Source organism: Aristolochia californica, unplaced genomic scaffold (genome assembly GCF_029961685.1).
Source record: "Aristolochia californica isolate CCGP_79_NKW_82.1479 unplaced genomic scaffold, dmAriCali1.0.hap1 SCAF_1, whole genome shotgun sequence".
In the NCBI taxonomy this organism is placed as follows: Eukaryota; Viridiplantae; Streptophyta; class Magnoliopsida; order Piperales; family Aristolochiaceae; genus Aristolochia; species Aristolochia californica.
Window position 1 is genome coordinate 59408233 of NW_027181770.1, and position 16897 is coordinate 59425129.

Genomic DNA, 16897 nt, shown 5'->3' on the forward strand with positions numbered 1-16897 from the left:
ATGACTATACTACCCAAAACGCTAAGGTGTAAGTTATAGGTCAAGAGAGAAGAGGACAGAAAAGCTTCCTTCCTCTGTTTCCACTCTTCAAAGAGGATTCTAGAAAAGAAACCAGACCATTCCTCACCCATAAACTAGCACATTCGAGAAAGCTCCATCAATCCATTAAATACCATACATGGCTTCATCACGCTCGTAGCCGATTTACAGACTCACCGAGTGATTACTTTCATATCCAGGTTCTTCCTCTGCGTCAATCTTGAAAAGAAATGTCTTCATCTTTCTGCAATTTGAGCATTTCTCCCTGTCTTCCCCGTCAATTGTCCCGCTCATGTGGGGAGAGAACTGAGAACAAGAAGGACAGGTTCCCACCACCGTTGCAGTCTATTGTTGTTCCTTTCAGAGGCGTGAAGCCAATGGCAATGGCTGGAGAAAGGAGACCCAACTTGGACCATTTGCAGAGAGCCAGCAGGCAACCGCAGAAAGGAACGGTCCCGGTTGCTCCTGTAGGTATGTAGACAATTACCCATTTGATGTTTTTTCCGAAACCGCTTTTGCATACCTTAATGTTTATAACAAAGGCTTGAAATGGATTCAGGTAGATGGGACCGATTTCCCACTGCAAGAACGATTCAGCAAATGATCGAAACTATGGAAAGAATCTTGGAAGACCCTCTTGCTTACTCTTCTTTGAACGGTGAAGCTGGAGGGACTTACAGAAGAGGTAGGACTCCTTGGGAGATTAAAGAGGGAGAGACCGAATATAAGATGAGGTTTGACATGCCCGGCATGACCAAGAATGATGTGAAGATCTGGGTTGAGGAAAAAATGCTTGTTGTCAAAGCCGAGAAGCAGCCCAACGACTCTCAAGGAGAAGAGGCTGAAGAAGAATGGTCCGCCTGGAGCTATGGCAGATACAGTAGTAGGATTGCTTTGCCTGATAATGTGGAGACGGAAAAAATCAAAGCTGAAGTAAAAGATGGTGTTTTGTACATAATAATTCCCAAGGCCAAGAGTTCAAGCAAGGTTTTGGATATTGATGTGCAGTGAGGTTGTAATTTTAACCGTCTCAGGAGGGGATTGGTCTCCTCTTCCGGGCATATGTTTGGAAATGTTTTTGAATTTGCATTAAGAACCGAGTCTAGTGAGTATAAAAAAACTGTTCCTTTCTTCTCTTGCAAGCCATTTTCTCATTCAACACCTATGAAGATGTTAATTACTGTTTAGATATCAATCGCACTGTGCATAACAGTTGAAATACTGAGAATTATTCTACCCTCCACTAAATTGAACGAAAACTGTTTTTACGTATAGCTGCCGAAATCAGAAAAATTCACTCACTTCCAGCCTCCATGCTTAACTTCATTGTGTGGATTCTTAACCCTGCCAATGTCGTTCTGTTTAGGGAAACAAAGAGGTTTTGAGGCTTTGGAATCTGTTACCGTCCCCATTAATTTTCAGAAGATCCTCTCCCTTGTGGACATTTCTTTTCGGCGTACGATTCACTCTTTTCTTTCCTGTTGAAATTGCTTCTATCTGCAAAAAATCTCTTCTACGGAAAAACTTTCTGGATTGGAAGGACAATTGAAGGATGATCGCCTTGTCTATTATCAGCGTTCGACAGTATTTGCGTAATTAGCGAACGAGGTTTCGAGATAGGTGGCGCCGTCACCGTTTAAAAGTCTAAGGAGGAGGAAGACAGTTGGTTGTAGAGATCAAAGATGCAATTCAAGTCACCGATCTGATCGTTGCCGATGTCGCCTTCATAAGGTACCCACCGATACTCAGTGAATTTGCTGCACTAAGAGTAGGAAAGGGTAGCCATGACGAAGAATGAAGTCAGAAGCGGGCATGCCCCAAGGATAGCCTGTGGAGAAATCCAAATCAGAATCAGAGTCTGTTAAAAGTGAAAACGCGTCAGGGGAAACGCGTCAACCACCTTAGACACGAATTCAAATTAGACTAAAGTTTCCTAAAACGAAGTAACTGAACTTCCTAGATTCAATCTGATTCTAAGTTAGACGCCACTATTTAAGTCCCGTCTCTTACTTGAAGAGAGCACAGTCGCAGAGACACCCCAGTTTTTCTTTTCAACTCTCTTCGCTCCACAGCCTTTCCCTTATCTGCTTACTCATCTCCCGCAATGGCGTTCCCCCGCAAGAAGCCAGTGATCTTGATCCGGCGGGTGTGGGCTCAAAATGTTGTCTTCGAATTTGAGCTGATCAAGTCTTTGCTTCCTCGCTTCGAATACGTGACCATGGACACCGAGTTCCCTGGGTTGGTTTTTCAGTCACCCTCTGTTCGTGAAAGAAACCAGCCACTAGCCCGGTACAAGGTCCTCAAGTTGAATGTAGACGCTTTGAAGCTCATTCAGCTCGGACTCATCCTCTGTGATGCCGACGGAAACCTACCTCATCTGGGCACCAACTGCCGTTACGTCTGGGAGTTCAACTTCTCCGACTTTGACGTCTCCAGCAATCTCCATGACCCCAGCGCCATCTCAATGCTGAAAGAGAAGGGAATCGATTTCGAGCGGAACAAGAGGGAGGGGATTTCTTCCCTCTTGTTCGGTCAGTTGATGTTCTCCTCAGGCCTTGTCGGTAACAGACGCATGCATTGGGTCAATTTCCACAGCTCCTACGACTTCGGATTTCTCGTCAAGATTTTGACTCACGCCAGATTACCCGACGACATGAGCGACTTCGTGGGATCGGTGACTGCTCTCTTTGGAACGTCCGAGTTCGACGAGAAGTACATACGGGGAGTAGAGAAATGAGAAAGAGATTTTAGTGAAATGCAGCGAGCAGATGTATGAATGAAACAAAGTTTTTCAGTTGATTTATGGCTTTGTAAAGGATTTTTGTGTTTGGTGTTTGTATTCAATTTCAATATGTAATCTCGTAGACTGCCTCTGGCCTCTTTACGGATGAACTACAGTGTCTTTGTTGAAATGTCAAGCAAAAAAAGAACAAATTGGCAATGGTAACCAATACATTTTTATAAAGAAGTATATAATACAATTAACCCCTTTATGTCTACATGGTTCTCATTTACTTTGAGTTCTTTAAACTATTAAAGATGATGTTCTCCACCTTAACAAGGTACAAAAAGATTTCCATTAAAATAAAAATTTCTCCTGTCTGTATGAGTAACAAAAGTACAAAAAGAAACGTCTGGTTCATGATAAGGTCTCTGGAATAATACTCCATCTTTTGTTTCTCCTTTTCGTACCTAAAATTTCCATTAAAAGAAATCAAGGCAAGTAAGAAAAAAGTTTGTACACCTGTGGGCCATCTCTGCAACTTTAGTTGTGTCACCATTCTGTGCTGCCCTAAGTGGGTTTGGTACTTTTAATCCATCACATATGATAGCAACACTCCCTGGAAAAATTGAAGATAAGGTATTATTTAGAGGTATGGGACCCATTGGGGACAAAAACTGAAAATGTTAACTAAGAACAGGCATCACTGATTATTAACAACATACATTGTACATTGTACTCATTTTTTAAGTTAGTATGGTCATTCATGTATTAGGATGTTACATGAAACAATGGTAAACTTTGATCAACAAAGCAGATCTACCAGTAATGAGGTTCACATTGGACCTATTAGTGCACTCTGAAAGTAAAAATTAATTCACTTCCACTAGGCAAAACGCATCAGTATGCATTTTCACGGGTGGATGAAAATAAATTATTAAAGTATTCCACTTTCACCCGTTCTGTTAGTGCTTAGCCAAGTGTTCCCAACAGACACTAACAAATTGGTATCAGAGCTGGGAGCGGGATTCGGCGTTCGAATCCCCAGGCCGGTTTATTTTTTTAGACCAGTCTATTGGGAATACTTGGCTAGGCACTAACAAATTGGTATCAGAGCGGGTTCGGTATTCGAATCCCCGTCCCAGCGGATTAGGAACGTGAACATACAACGCCAGTTTTCGCTAGGACGGGGATTCAAACGCCAAACCCGAACAGCTAGCACACTCTCAGCGGAAACTATCGCCGTATGTTCACGTTCCTAATCCCTGCTGGGACGGGGATTCGAACGCCAAACCTGGCGCCCAACTCTGATACCAATTTGTTAGTGCCTAGCCGAGTGTTCCCAACAGACCAACTCCCATTTTTTTTTTAATGGCAAGATCAAATTCAAGAGAGGAAGAAGTTATACAAGGCAGCTCCTTCAAAGGGCGTAAGCTAACATGGACAAAAAAATACAAAGTTAACCAACAGAACAATCAAACCCAAAAAACCATACATCAGTATGCCACCCAGATAATAAATCTCATGTTTGCTCCTCAGCCATCCAAGTAACTCCACTTCTCTCATGGAAACGCCATCATTAGCAAACAGATTATTTGCTTCTCTATGAGTGTATCTAAGAGTGTGACCATAGGGAATATAGAGGTGTTGAGCAATAACTAGAACTCCTTTCATCTGGGTAGGCACTAACAAATTGGTATCAGAACTGGGCGCCGGGTTCGGCGTTCGAATCCCCGTCCCAGTGGGGGATTAGGAATGTGAACATACGACGACAGTTTTCGTTGTGCGTGCGCTAGCTGTTCTGGTTTCTCCTAGGCCGGTTTATTTTTTTAGACCGATCTGTTGGGAAAATGGCTAGGCACTAACAAATTGGTATCAGAGTTGGGCGCCGGGTTCGGCGTTCGAATCCCCGTCCCAACGGGGGATTAGGAACGTGAACATACGACGACAGTTTCCACTGTGCGTGCGTTAGCTGTTCGGGTTCCTACCGGGCTGGGTTATTTTTTTAGACCGGTCTGTTGGGAACACTTGGCTTGGCCCTAACAAAATATCATCAAGCAAAACTTAACTACCTCAAACGCTCATGGTGAAAACGGATTCAGTGCTCCTACATAAAACTTTCATTCACCTGTGGCATCATATAAAATTTCTTTTCGGGCATTTTTTATACAGATTTGGTAGATATAACCAAAGACAGGAGGATCCATTCCATCCGGTTTGCATTTCTTCTCTAAACTTTCCTGTGCATTACAGAAACAGACTGGGAGCTGTATACCTGAATTATAACAAGAAGCCACATACGTAACTACAACTATTTATAAATCCAAAACATATCAAAATCCACTTTCATGAGAGAGAAGAGTAGAAAAGACCAAAGTGTTTTTATTGCTACCATAGAGAAGACCAAAATGGTGGACGACATTGATCAGAGTGGAATTCAGTGCCTCTATTTTTCAAGTGTACCCCACTGTGACGCCTTCCGGCGGGGTACGTTTCAAGCCGGATGGCCCAAAGGTCAGGCAAGAAATTCGGAGTTCGCCCACCCAAGGGTCGAGTGGTTCATCAGCTCCGTTTGGTTGGTGGGAAGATGAAGAACTCAACCACGTTGATGAACCCGACCCCTTCACAAGTACCTCTGGCCCGAAGCATGTGCGAAACCGCCTTCCTGGATTTTTATCCAAGGCCGGTCGTGAATAGAAACGTTGTGGCCCAGACCGTCCAAAGGACTGGGACCACGGATTCCAACCCGTCGTCGCTGTTGTTGTCGTCAACGAACACGCGGGACGTGATACATGATCCACTCGTGCAGGAACTTCGCCTGGTTTCTCACCCTGGTGCAGACACAGAGGCCGTAGGGTTGGGTCCGGTTGAAGCATAAAAAAAAAGGCCGTAGGGTTTTCTATTCAATCGATCAACCCCAAGGATAGCCTGTGGAGCCATTATTACCATCTGCACCACAGGCGACGTCGAAGGAGAGTAAGAAAGTTGAAAGAAAGAAGCCCAAATCAGAATCAGATTCTGTTAAAAGGGGAAACGCGTCAACCACCTCAGACACGAATTCTAATTAGAATTAAGTTTCCTAAAACACGAACTGAACTTCCTAGATTCAATCTGATTCCAAGTTAGACGCCGCTATTTAAGTCCCCTCTCTCATTAGAAGACAGCACAGTCGCAGAGACACTCCGGTTTTTCTATTCAATTCTCTTAGCTCCATAACCTTTCCCTTCGGCAATGGCGGCCCCCTGCAAGAAGCCAGTGATCTTATTCCGGCGGGTGTGGGCTCAAAATGTTGTCTCTGAATTTGAGCTGATCAAGTCTTTGCTTCCTCGCTTCCACTGCGTCTCCATGGACACGGAGTTCCCTGGGTTTGTTTTTGAGTCACCCTCTGTTCGTGAAAGAAACCAGCCACACGTCCAGTACCAGGTCCTCAAGTTGAATGTAGACGCTTTGAAGCTCATTCAGCTCGGACTCACTCTCTGTGATGCCGACGGAAACCTACCTCATCTGGGTACCAAGTGCTGTTACGTCTGGGAGTTCAACTTCTCCGACTTTGACGTCTCCAGCAGTCTCCATGACCCCAGCGCCATCTCGATGCTCAAAGAGAACGGCATCGATTTTGAGCGGAACAAGAGGGAGGGGATTTCTTCCCTCTTCTTCGCTCAGTTGATGTTCTCCTCCGGCCTTGTTGGTAACAGAAGCGTGCATTGGGTCAGTTTCCACGGCTCCTACGACTTCGGCTTTCTCGTCAAGATTTTGACTCACACCAAATTACCCGACAACTTGAGCGACTTCATGGGATTGTTGACTGCTCTCTTTGGATCGTCCCTCTTCGACGTCAAGTATATCTGTTCCCGGCGGAAACTCTACGGCGGGTTAGAGCGGCTGGCGACGCTACTGGAGGTGGAGCGAGAAGCGGGCCATGCCCACCAGGCTGGCTCAGACAGTCTTCTTACTTGTCGGACTTTTGTGAAGATGTTACAAAAATATGAGTTGGAGCCTTGGAGGTTCGCTGGAATCGTATATGGGCTGAATGAGAAGTGCGTTTGATGAGATTTTCTTTTCATGTAGTTACCTTTTGTGTTCATTCTTTCCTTAGTTTGTATCTTTCATTACATCATTACAAGTGTTGTTCTTAAGATGAAACTTGGATTTGCTAGCAATGGCGGCCGACCTGAATTCTGTTTCAAACATGTCGTATGTCTTGTACAAGTAACTTTGCTGAAGGTGGTGGAAGCTTGGAGGAGGGAGACGGTATGGTTCTCTCTTTCTCTTAAATTAAGGGGAATCTGAAACGAAGAAGCGGAGGGGTTCATTAATAACTTACGTAATTATTGTCATCAAAACTCTGCAATATAAGATATTGAGATCATTGGATTTTAAAGAAGGAAAAATTATTTTAATTAAGGTCGATAGACTTGAATTTAAGGACATGAATTAATTAGTACAAATATTTTAAGTTTATTAGTTGAAAACAGACTTCAAATTGTTTGCATAACCTTGATTTGCAAACTACTGATGGAAGAGGCAGAGAGCGCCGGTTGACAAAGATCGCTGTAATTTCAGGGGTCGGAACCCGCCGTTACTGTAGGAAACTGGATTATGAGCTTGAAGGTCCCCTACATGGTGAAATATTTATAGTACCTATGAAGTGCCTAAAATATTTGTAATGACTTAGCTTACATGGAAGAACAGGTATATGTTTGTTATTGATGCTTCAGCCTCAATAAGGTGTTGTTCATTATCTTAATCACCAATCATGTGCATTCCAGGCTTAGATTTCTGAGTTGGTCATTCCAGAAACTGCGAATACCTGTTTACCATATAGAGGTGAAGGGGTGTAATCCCTACTGCACTAATATTCACCTTTAATTTTGGCTATCTGATTGTCTAATTTATAGCTCTGTGAATCTAACTGCTCTATCATCTCCGTGTCAAACAGTTCATCCAATCTCCTATGCCAAACGGGTAGAATCTCCCTTCTTTTTCTTCTTCTTCTTCTTCTTCTTCTTCTTCTTCACTTTCTTCTTTCTTCTCCATTCTTCTTCTAAAATATTCTTCTCAATCCTTATATTTCTTATTCCTAATTCTTTCTTTCTATTTCTTCTTTTCCGATATTTGCATATGATAATTAAATCTCTGATCATACAAGTAATCACGATAAGCCAGAAACATGTTAACTTCTCATGTTTCCTCCAAGTCTGCCTAGTATTACTGTAAGTTCCTGAAATACTTTTTTTTTAAAATCCAACATACCTACATATAAGAGTGTTGGAGATGGTCGCAGATAGATAGGATAAAAAGTGTGTCCCAACGAATTGCTGCAGAAATTAATCATAATATGATACCCGGATCTCCCATGATGCTGATCAGGGTAAATTAGCAACATGGCCAGTCAAAGATTAAAAATTCATAAAAGGAAACTTTCTTCTCTTGGACATTGTAATGGAAATACTATGATGATAATCCACCCAGGAAGATAACATTGTTTAGTTTCACATCGATGCAGCCATGTCCTCTGAAGGCGTGAGGAGATGTAAGCACTGTTGAAAACTTCTCTGTGAAAATGCATTTGTAGATATGCCCAAAACAGATTTTGACAGAAATAAAGACTGGAGGTGCAATGCCAACCACCGAATTTATGTACTCTGCATGCCTGCCCTCTGAAGCAACTCCCAATAGTATAATTTTGTCCTTATGAGGGCTTCGGTTTGCGATCAGTTCGTGAAATACGCCGAAGATCTTTAACAGTTCTTTTCATTTCTCTGTGGCAAATCATGTAGACAGTTTCAGCACAAGAATCAGGAAAACCATGAAAAGAGGAAAAAGATGAAGAGAGAATCAGTACCTTTGGTAAAGATAGAAAATAACATAGAATACAGCCAGCCCCATTAAGCACAAGATGGAAAAGACTAGATACAACAAGCTTGACTGCCTCTGCAAAGTTATTTACAAGTATAAAGATATCAACATAACAAGCATTATAAACACAATCAGAAAACAAACAGGATTTGAAAAGAAGTTGCCATTTAAAGTTAAAATATTTCAACCTACTAAAAGTCGTTATCACCCACCTTGCCTCCCCTGGAGAACGGTTTTTGTGCTCCCGTACAAGTGTGTGCATCACAGAATTGGCGCAAGAAAAACTCTGCTTGGCAGATATTGTATCAAATAATGAATACTTCTCCCTCCACTTTTAGTTTATAAGGGAAAAGAAATGAAAGAATACCATGAAGTCGGCTTGCTTGAAGACCTTCATGGATGGGAAAACAACTATCGGCTAGGTTCTGAAAAAAACAGCAAATACAGATGATTAGTTTTTTTTTTTAATAATCTATCTGTAAACATGTAGTATGAGAAACAGAGAGGAAGCTCTTAAACTCTATCTATGTAAAGTCAAATGCGTCTGAGAGGAGTCTAAGTTGAGTTCCAATGATCGAGGCCGTTCATCTGCAAGTAGTGCAAAAGAGCAGCCACTCATAAAGAATAATATATTTTTTTGTGAATGATGGAAATAAGTAACATTATTGACATAAGTTGGCACAGTTCAAGTGTTACATTAATGAGAAGTATGGGCTCTGTATAAATTACTAAAGGAATAGACCATAGACTCAAATTTGCCTTCACATATGCCTATTACATCATAACTCACCGACAGAATCCTGGACCATGCAATGATAACACAGGACCCAGGTAAGGTTGCATAAAACCAAGATACTTGTATCTAATGCTCATATTAGTCACTTAGATAAAGGTAGTATTGCTCAGACCATTCACATGTGAGAATTGGTACAAGTAATGGTAGTGAATTCAGCTTTATCATTCACTCATATGGTGAATCCAAAGGCTGTAGTTTCCATTAACGAATAGTCCATGTCCAGCTTAGTAAAGTCATTGGATGGATGACTCAAAACAATACCAACTTGATATGGGTTATTTGCATCATGATCAATAAAACAAATGCTCGGTCCTGATCATGCCAAATTGATTTAAGTCATTTTTTAGAGCATTAAATCAGCCAAGACAGTTGTATGTTACACACATTCTGCCTGACATCCAAGCATGGATATGCGAACCAACCTCACAAAGATGGCGATTTCTGGCAGCAGCAGCAGGATTACATTTAGTTTTCGGCAACTTGGAATCAATCATGCGGTCACAATGCAAAGCACCACATAGATCTGCTAAGCATCGTCCGTGATTCTGGATACAAAAAAATGTTGCTTTTCTTCAACAATTACAAAAGAAGTATAGAGCTAAGTGTGTCTCAATTTAGATGTTCACAAGAATCTATATAATAAAAAACTGCACTATATCATAGAGACAGAAGAACAACAGTGTCCAAGATTATTGTTTGGTTAGAAGTCTTCAATTTTATAGTCATAAAAAGGTTTTGTACTCATTTTCTTAGATGATAGGAGTTGGTATTTATATTTCCTATTCTTGGTTTCTTTCTAAGTAAGGTCTTATTCAGAATCAGTTTATGAATTAATTACTCTTTGTGGCACTTCAACCATTAATGAGAGTTCCTTTATTTAAGGATATCCTTTTTCCTTTTGAATGTTGAGTTCCATACCCTGGTGAGACTTGAATCCAACTCCTTACACTAGAAACCCCCTCCCCCCACCACCACATGTCCATTGAGCCAGAGGCCTTCAAAATATAAGGATACAATTTATATGTAATCACACTTTTTATTGCACTTCAACCATTAATAATTGATTCTCTACTTAAGGAGGTGAGCCAGTCATCTAAAGACCAGTTAGACAGTTGTCCTCTTCTTCATTTCTCTAATTTTTTCCTCTCTATTTCTCTTATACTTTAGCTTAATTTATTCACAGTCACTAATAATAAATAAAAAATAGAAAGTATAACCCAAAAGTTCACAAAATAACACCGGTAATGACTCCTTATAGCAAATGGAAACACTAGCAACGTCATTGTTCAACTCTACAATTAGCTCTTTACTTTAAAGTGAGATATGAACAAGACATTAAGCAAATGATCACCAGAAAATATCAGAAGATTTTCCCAAGCAATGCCTACATACAGCATTTAGTAGATTGTAATGTCTGTTGTCAAAATGCTTATCAAGAAACTTCTCTGCACGAAAGCTTTTTTTACAGAATCCACAACGCCAGTCATTTACATCCATATGAATCTTGTGCTGCTCCTGTTCTCTGAACATGTCATTATCAGCGTGAAGCCTACACTTAGTTGAAATGTTATAGTTTTGTTCCTCCACGAACGGCATTAAATACTGGATCAGATATTAGAAGAAGTTAGAAAAATGAACAAGTAGCATAAATAATTAAGAGACCAAGTATTATTTTTAGAAAAACGTACATCAGGGTGAAACAACTTCTTACTACAACATTTTATTACCTCATCTATAATTTTCCATGCTGCTCGACTCCTTTCTCGAGAGCAGTGAACTTCATGATTATGCACTTGGTGCAATTGATCTTCCTCTAGAGTCCTGAAAACCAACCCAACACAGAAAAGAAATATTTTCAACAGTTATTTTTAATTGTATGGAATGATCATTATTAAATAAAGAATATAACATAGTACATTAACGGAGGCCTAAGCTCAGCTGGAAACAAAGAGAAGAAATATTACAACAGCGGTACCTTCTTAATATGAAAAGTTACAATCTCACAAAAGATGACAAACAATAATTTGATAATTAGTTCCCCCGAATAAAGGTTTGAGTACCCACAATATGGGATCACACACAGAGAACTGACTACCATATAAGATGAGCAACACATTTAAAGAACATAAAAACAAGTGCATCTAAGCAGCAGGTATTGGAGACTTGCCACAGTAGCACAGCTTTCTGTAAGAACACATAAATGAATCTTAAAATGCACAGTACCTTGAACCAGCTTTTTCTTTGAAGTCCTGGAAAAACAATCAAGAACAAAACTACCATGTAAGGAACATTATACCAAGAATTACAAGCACCATGTACAAAGATAAATGCAATTAGCACAAGGAAACTTTGCCACTTTTGTTACCTTTTTAAAGAAAATGGAAAAAAGAAATGTATGGAAACACGGGTCACTTGCTAGATTTTATTTTTGTCACAGTTGAAGCAAAAATAATTGATTATATCATTTATTTATTTTTTTGAAAGGCAAGAAAAAAAGATCCTATTCATAATGAAAAGAAATATACTGGACAAAAGATTAGGGAAGTAAAAGAACAAGAATAGAGTCCAGAAGTATGATAAGATTCTCAGAAAACAGAGTGCCATAAATTCTGAAATAAAAGAACAATCACACTAGGAAGAGCCTTAATTTGATCTTACAGACTGATCTACCAACAGAATACAAAACAGAAAAAAAAAAAAAAAAGAGAGAGAGAGAAGATCTAAACTAAAGGATGGAGATGTAACAAGCTTGATTTTTCTTCTCTTCTCTTCTCTTATAACTGAACTCTCCTATTTATATCAATAGCAGCTCAATAGCCTAATTTTTTCAGACCTTCTAGAATGTTGTAAGATGTCAACAGTCAGGGTTCTGTTACGTGGCCAGCTTATGAACTGAGAACTCCATTCCCCTTCCAGTGTTAAGTAACTAAATGTCTGGCACCAACTAAATCTCATTACTAAATCCCCATGGTGAAGTAGAAGACCCTTCCTCCCATACTTGACGTCATAGAAGTTACACAAAAAGACAACTCATTTTGTCGAAAAAATCCAATCAAGAAAAGCCAAAATACAGCTTGAAATACAACATTTTATAACCAAAGGTTCACACAGATGAACAAAAGACACTCCAGTATGAATATTCCTTCAGTGAAAGTAGTCAAATTTTAAGAAATTAGACTTATGCCATGAGAGTTGTACTCTTTCTTAAGTGCAGCAATACCTTCATCAGACAGTAGCTTATCCCAAAATCACTTAGACATAAGCTACATTTACTACTCAATAAAACTAATGCAGTGTAATAACATACTTCCTTGCTCTAGAAAATCATTTTATTGGAAAGTGTGTTAAACTGTTTACCAAAAGAAGAACAATTCAATTCTCGTCAAAATATAGAATAACCGGTAGCTCGTCTCAGAGAAGGACTGTGTAGTCCAATCAACATGTAAATACCATCTCATGCATTTCATGCAATTACTATATATTTTTTTGAGAGGGACATGGCGCGATTCGAAATCACGACCTGACGCACCTAATGTAAACACAACTAGACCAAACAGCCTTATCTTGATTTTTATTTTTGAGAAAGTGAATGATTTGAAGTTGAGACACATGCAAATATTATTCTGAACTTTGGTAAATGCCATCCGGATAATAAATATAGAAACATGTTTAATCACTACACTAAATCAGTTAAGCACATGGAATAAAAAAAAAAAAAAAAAGTAATCTAAGATTCTAACAAAGACAAAGTAATAAAGCTCATGTATTTTGATTGTTTCTCTCTACAGATATACCAACAGCTTAAAAGAACTCCACCGCCTACGATATGATTATTAAGATGGTAAAAAAAGGATCGTGGCTAACATCGCCTCTCGACATAACAAGAATTTATCTTTTCCTAGACATCCTATCCAGCTGCAGCCGTGCGTCATGCCAAAGCGAGATACGAAGCCGGGGCAGATAAATATTCAAAAGACAAAAATAAAATCCCATGACAATTCAGAGAGAAAGGAGATAAGAGACTTTCTTTACCTGTATGGAAGAGGAGGAAGTTGCCTGGAAAACGATAAAAGAGATCACAACTGGCAAAACCCATCTTCCCATTTTCCCGATCAAAGACCGAAGCCAGAGAAAGACGGAAAAATAGAAAGATCGGCTTTTTAGCTTGAAATTTTTCCCCGAGTACTCGATTGAAAAGGTCTAACAAATAAAAAAGGAATGGAACGTGAGTTCGTCCCAAGGCCAGAAGAGAATGGCAGTCCACACTCCAGTCCAGACAGCTCAATCCTACGGGCGTCTGCTGCACAGCCGTGTCGGGTCTTTACCCGATTATTAAACCGAACGGGTGTCTGGTGCCCGATTATTAAATAGGTATATAAGATATTTGAAATGTTATATACTTAAATTATAGTATAAAAATCTAATAAAATATCAAAACGTATAATATGAATTAAAATAAAACCAAAAAATTTATAATTAAATAAATTTAAATAATTTTTTTTATAAAATAAAGAAATACCTAATATTATACACCAAAAGACCGGCCTATTAGGAACGGAAGACATAGGTACTTAATCCAGGACCATAACAACGTAGTTTTAACTTTAAAGACATTTTACATAATTAAAAAATAAAATGAGCCAAAGTTAGGTTAATGTGACTAAAGCCTAACCTAATCCAGCCAAAGCTGAATCCAAACCTGACCTATACTGAAATTTAAAACTTTACATAAAAAAAAAAAAAAAAGTACCTAAACTTTCCCTGTAGATTGACTTACATCATACATGGTTTTACAAACAAGCAGATTGTACAGATCAAAAGGCTAAATTCACCAATGGCACAACCATTGGCAAAACAAATATATCATACAAAATACAAAACATATTCGGCTTAAAGAAATACTGATCGAGGAGACGTCGATATATCACAGACAAATTATACATCCAGAAGCTTATTCAAGTAATATCTCTGCTATGGTGATCCTGCTTCATTTGCCAGATGCTTATTTATGCCTCAAAATGATCAGTTGAGGAACCAAAAGGGTCTTCACTCTCTCCAGACTGGGTTTCTGCCGCCAGGGCATGAGCACTATCCCGTTGATCAAGGGAAGAATCCAAGAGTAAAACAAGGAAACCTAGCATTCTCCCTTTGTTTTTATCACAAAATACAAATTGGAGAGTGCTGATACCCTGACAGAAAGATATGCTGCAAGAATACTTCAGTACTCAAATAGGGTAAATGATTCGCGTCAAAAACAGAGAGGAGAGGAGAGGAAGTGCATGTCAATCCTCAGCCACCAATATGAACCATGGGTCTATTAGCTGTGTTTGCTATGTCAAACATCCCAGCATGAGCAGCTTTCTTCCTCTTGACCTAATTTTCGACAAAAGAAAGTAAATCAATCTTCAGATTCTGTTTAAATATACTAGGCTGCCAGTCTTGCAACCCTCATGGTGATGCTTGGAAAGAAAAGGTCAAAAATTAAAAAGAAACAGCGAGTTTGATCCTAGTTGAAGACATGAAGCTAAATCAATAGAAACAGAATGTTAGAAGTGAATAGAGATGGTATACATACAGTTGCCCTGATAATCTCCTTCAAGCCGGAATCATCGACACCACTGCGTAGAGGATCCCTCAAACTTACCTGTGAATTTCAGTAATTTCAATTGAATGTGTTACCCAAATGAGAGTAATTATCGTAAGAAAGCAACAGAACATGAGAAAACAAAAAGAGAACACTTTTAACCTCTGAAGGGCCAAAAAGGCAAACTTTGAAGTTCCCATCAGCTAAAATTCTCAATCGATTGCAACCAGCACAAAAATGCACAGTCATTGAAGTAATAAAGGATATACTCCCACAATGGCCATCAATTCTAAAATTTTTGGCTGTGTCACTTGGATGATCCTGAAGTCTCTTCACCCGAATGAATTGATTTACCTGTTCACATATATAATCAAAAAGATGATTACAAACTAAACGTTTATAGCTTACTTCCCAAAAATAATTTGTTGTAATTTGGTCAAAATAAAACAAATTGACCTCTCTGTTGAAATCCCATCTTACCACTTTATCCATCATTTCTGCATAAGGAACAAGTTTCTTAACATTCCACACATTTCCATCAAAGGGCATGAACTCAATAAACCGAACATTTATGGGTTTATCTCTTGTCAATTCTACAAAGTCACAAATTTCATCATCATTTAGCCCACGCATCACAACACAATTCACCTGATATAGATAAATCAAAATGAGTATATTGAGGATTTATTTGATGAAACAAGTATAACCAAAGAAGAAGATACCTTAACGGGATTGAAACCTAAGTCCACAGCAGCGTCAATTGATTGCATAACTTTTTCATGCCCTTTACGCCTGGTCATGAATTCAAACTTTGCAGGCAACAACGTGTCTAAGCTAATGTTTACATAATTCAAACCACATGCCTTCAATTTGGGAAGTTTTTTTGCTAGAACAATTCCATTTGTGGTCATGGCCAACGTTTTTAGCCCCTTCAACTTGGATAACCTCAAACATATGTCTTCAATGTCCTTCCTAATGGTGGGCTCTCCACCTGTCAACCGAATTTTTTCCACCCCGGAACTCACAAAGAGATTTGCCAGCCGTATAATTTCATCCTGTGAAAGAAGTTGAGTGCTAGGAGACAACTCCACACCTTCGGCTGGCATACAATATTGGCACCTAAGATTGCAACGTTCAGTTAGAGAGATCCTTAGGTAAGTATGCGCCCTACCGAATGAATCCATCAACATATCCGAAACTGAAGCATCTTTTTCAGGAGTTTCTGATTGTTTTTCACAGGACACTCCAAATGCTCTTGACCAGGACCAACCAGGAAGAGCCTGGCTGCAGCAAGGAGAAACAGAGCTGGCACTTCCATTAAATTTTGCCACACCCACATCAAGCTGCAGTTGATGACAATTCAAACTAAATTATAAAGAATCTCCCAAACATAAAATTGATAATTGATTATATCTCTTGTCATGAATCAACTGCACAGCCTACGGTGTTTAAGTAAGCAACTATTTCTGAACAAAACTACCATCAATGGAATTTTTTTGAGAAAAAACATAATGCCTCTGGTAAGTAGAGGAATTTACACAAATAACCCATGTTTATTATGACAATTATAGATGGCTACTTCAGCTAGAAAATAATTTGATGATTGTTATCTCATCTGCATCCAATGAAGATATGCAGACAAAAGAAGAACAGCAACACATCTTTACAATGAAGTTCCCAATTTCATCTCAATGGATAAAGCCCTGAACCATGTTTTCCAACTTCCAACTTTCAAATATATATATTTTTTTTTTTGACTAACGCATTGTACCACTATGGTAGTTCAAGCTGCTATTTCTATGACACTCTCCAGCTCTCCATGTCATTGCCACTTTCTTTTTTTCTGAGGCAAATAGAATGGGCCTGTAGTGATCACTCAGAGATTTCACTTGTAAAA

General features: G+C 39.3%; 5 protein-coding genes across 5 annotated transcripts; 3 read left to right on the forward strand and 2 right to left on the reverse strand.

The window, feature by feature from the left end:
• Positions 1–63: 63 nt before the first annotated feature.
• On the forward strand, positions 64–1181 carry LOC137953449 (small heat shock protein, chloroplastic-like). Its single transcript, XM_068800871.1, has 2 exons — positions 64–510; positions 599–1181. Exons 1-2 carry the CDS (start codon positions 270–272, stop codon positions 1048–1050), a joined length of 693 nt encoding a protein of 230 aa, XP_068656972.1. The 5' UTR covers positions 64–269; the 3' UTR covers positions 1051–1181.
• A 962-nt stretch (positions 1182–2143) lies between these two features.
• Positions 2144–2776, forward strand: LOC137949611 (probable CCR4-associated factor 1 homolog 11). The gene has a single exon (XM_068795712.1). The coding sequence runs from the start codon at positions 2144–2146 to the stop codon at positions 2774–2776; it is 633 nt and encodes a 210-aa protein (XP_068651813.1).
• A 3216-nt stretch (positions 2777–5992) lies between these two features.
• On the forward strand, positions 5993–6808 carry LOC137949617 (probable CCR4-associated factor 1 homolog 11). The gene has a single exon (XM_068795723.1). It carries the CDS (start codon positions 5993–5995, stop codon positions 6806–6808), a length of 816 nt encoding a protein of 271 aa, XP_068651824.1.
• Positions 6809–8064: 1256 nt separating this feature from the next.
• Positions 8065–13647, reverse strand: LOC137953479 (uncharacterized). The gene is made up of 9 exons (XM_068800897.1): positions 13449–13647; positions 11640–11665; positions 11144–11237; positions 10809–11018; positions 9839–9961; positions 8988–9045; positions 8833–8906; positions 8607–8695; positions 8065–8523 (listed from the first exon to the last, which is right to left on the reverse strand). The coding sequence occupies exons 1-9, from the start codon at positions 13518–13520 to the stop codon at positions 8454–8456; spliced, it is 816 nt and encodes a 271-aa protein (XP_068656998.1). The 5' UTR covers positions 13521–13647; the 3' UTR covers positions 8065–8453.
• Positions 13648–14208: 561 nt separating this feature from the next.
• LOC137953485 (GTP 3',8-cyclase, mitochondrial) lies at positions 14209–16230 on the reverse strand. The gene is made up of 5 exons (XM_068800909.1): positions 15723–16230; positions 15481–15648; positions 15163–15354; positions 14992–15060; positions 14209–14789 (listed from the first exon to the last, which is right to left on the reverse strand). Exons 1-5 carry the CDS (start codon positions 16188–16190, stop codon positions 14706–14708), a joined length of 981 nt encoding a protein of 326 aa, XP_068657010.1. The 5' UTR covers positions 16191–16230; the 3' UTR covers positions 14209–14705.
• Positions 16231–16897: the final 667 nt, after the last annotated feature.

Bases quoted from the DNA above. Each gene is read 5' to 3' on its own strand.
- LOC137953449 (XM_068800871.1), top strand. From the start codon at position 270: ATGTCTTCATCTTTCTGCAATTTGAGCATTTCTCCCTGTCTTCCCCGT. The intron at 511-598 runs GTATGTAGACAA...AAATGGATTCAG, and splicing joins GGTCCCGGTTGCTCCTGTAG to GTAGATGGGACCGATTTCCC.
- LOC137949611 (XM_068795712.1), top strand. From the start codon at position 2,144: ATGGCGTTCCCCCGCAAGAAGCCAGTGATCTTGATCCGGCGGGTGTGG.
- LOC137953485 (XM_068800909.1), bottom strand. From the start codon at position 16,190: ATGTTGATGGATTCATTCGGTAGGGCGCATACTTACCTAAGGATCTCT. The intron at 15,061-15,162 runs GTTAAAAGTGTT...TGAAATTCACAG, and splicing joins GCCTTTTTGGCCCTTCAGAG to GTAAGTTTGAGGGATCCTCT. The intron at 14,790-14,991 runs GTATGTATACCA...GTCGAAAATTAG, and splicing joins AGGAGATTATCAGGGCAACT to GTCAAGAGGAAGAAAGCTGC.
- LOC137953479 (XM_068800897.1), bottom strand. From the start codon at position 13,520: ATGGGAAGATGGGTTTTGCCAGTTGTGATCTCTTTTATCGTTTTCCAG. The intron at 8,907-8,987 runs GTATTCTTTCAT...TCTGCCAAGCAG, and splicing joins TCAAGCAAGCCGACTTCATG to AGTTTTTCTTGCGCCAATTC. The intron at 8,524-8,606 runs GTACTGATTCTC...GATTTGCCACAG, and splicing joins ATTTTCTATCTTTACCAAAG to AGAAATGAAAAGAACTGTTA.
- LOC137949617 (XM_068795723.1), top strand. From the start codon at position 5,993: ATGGCGGCCCCCTGCAAGAAGCCAGTGATCTTATTCCGGCGGGTGTGG.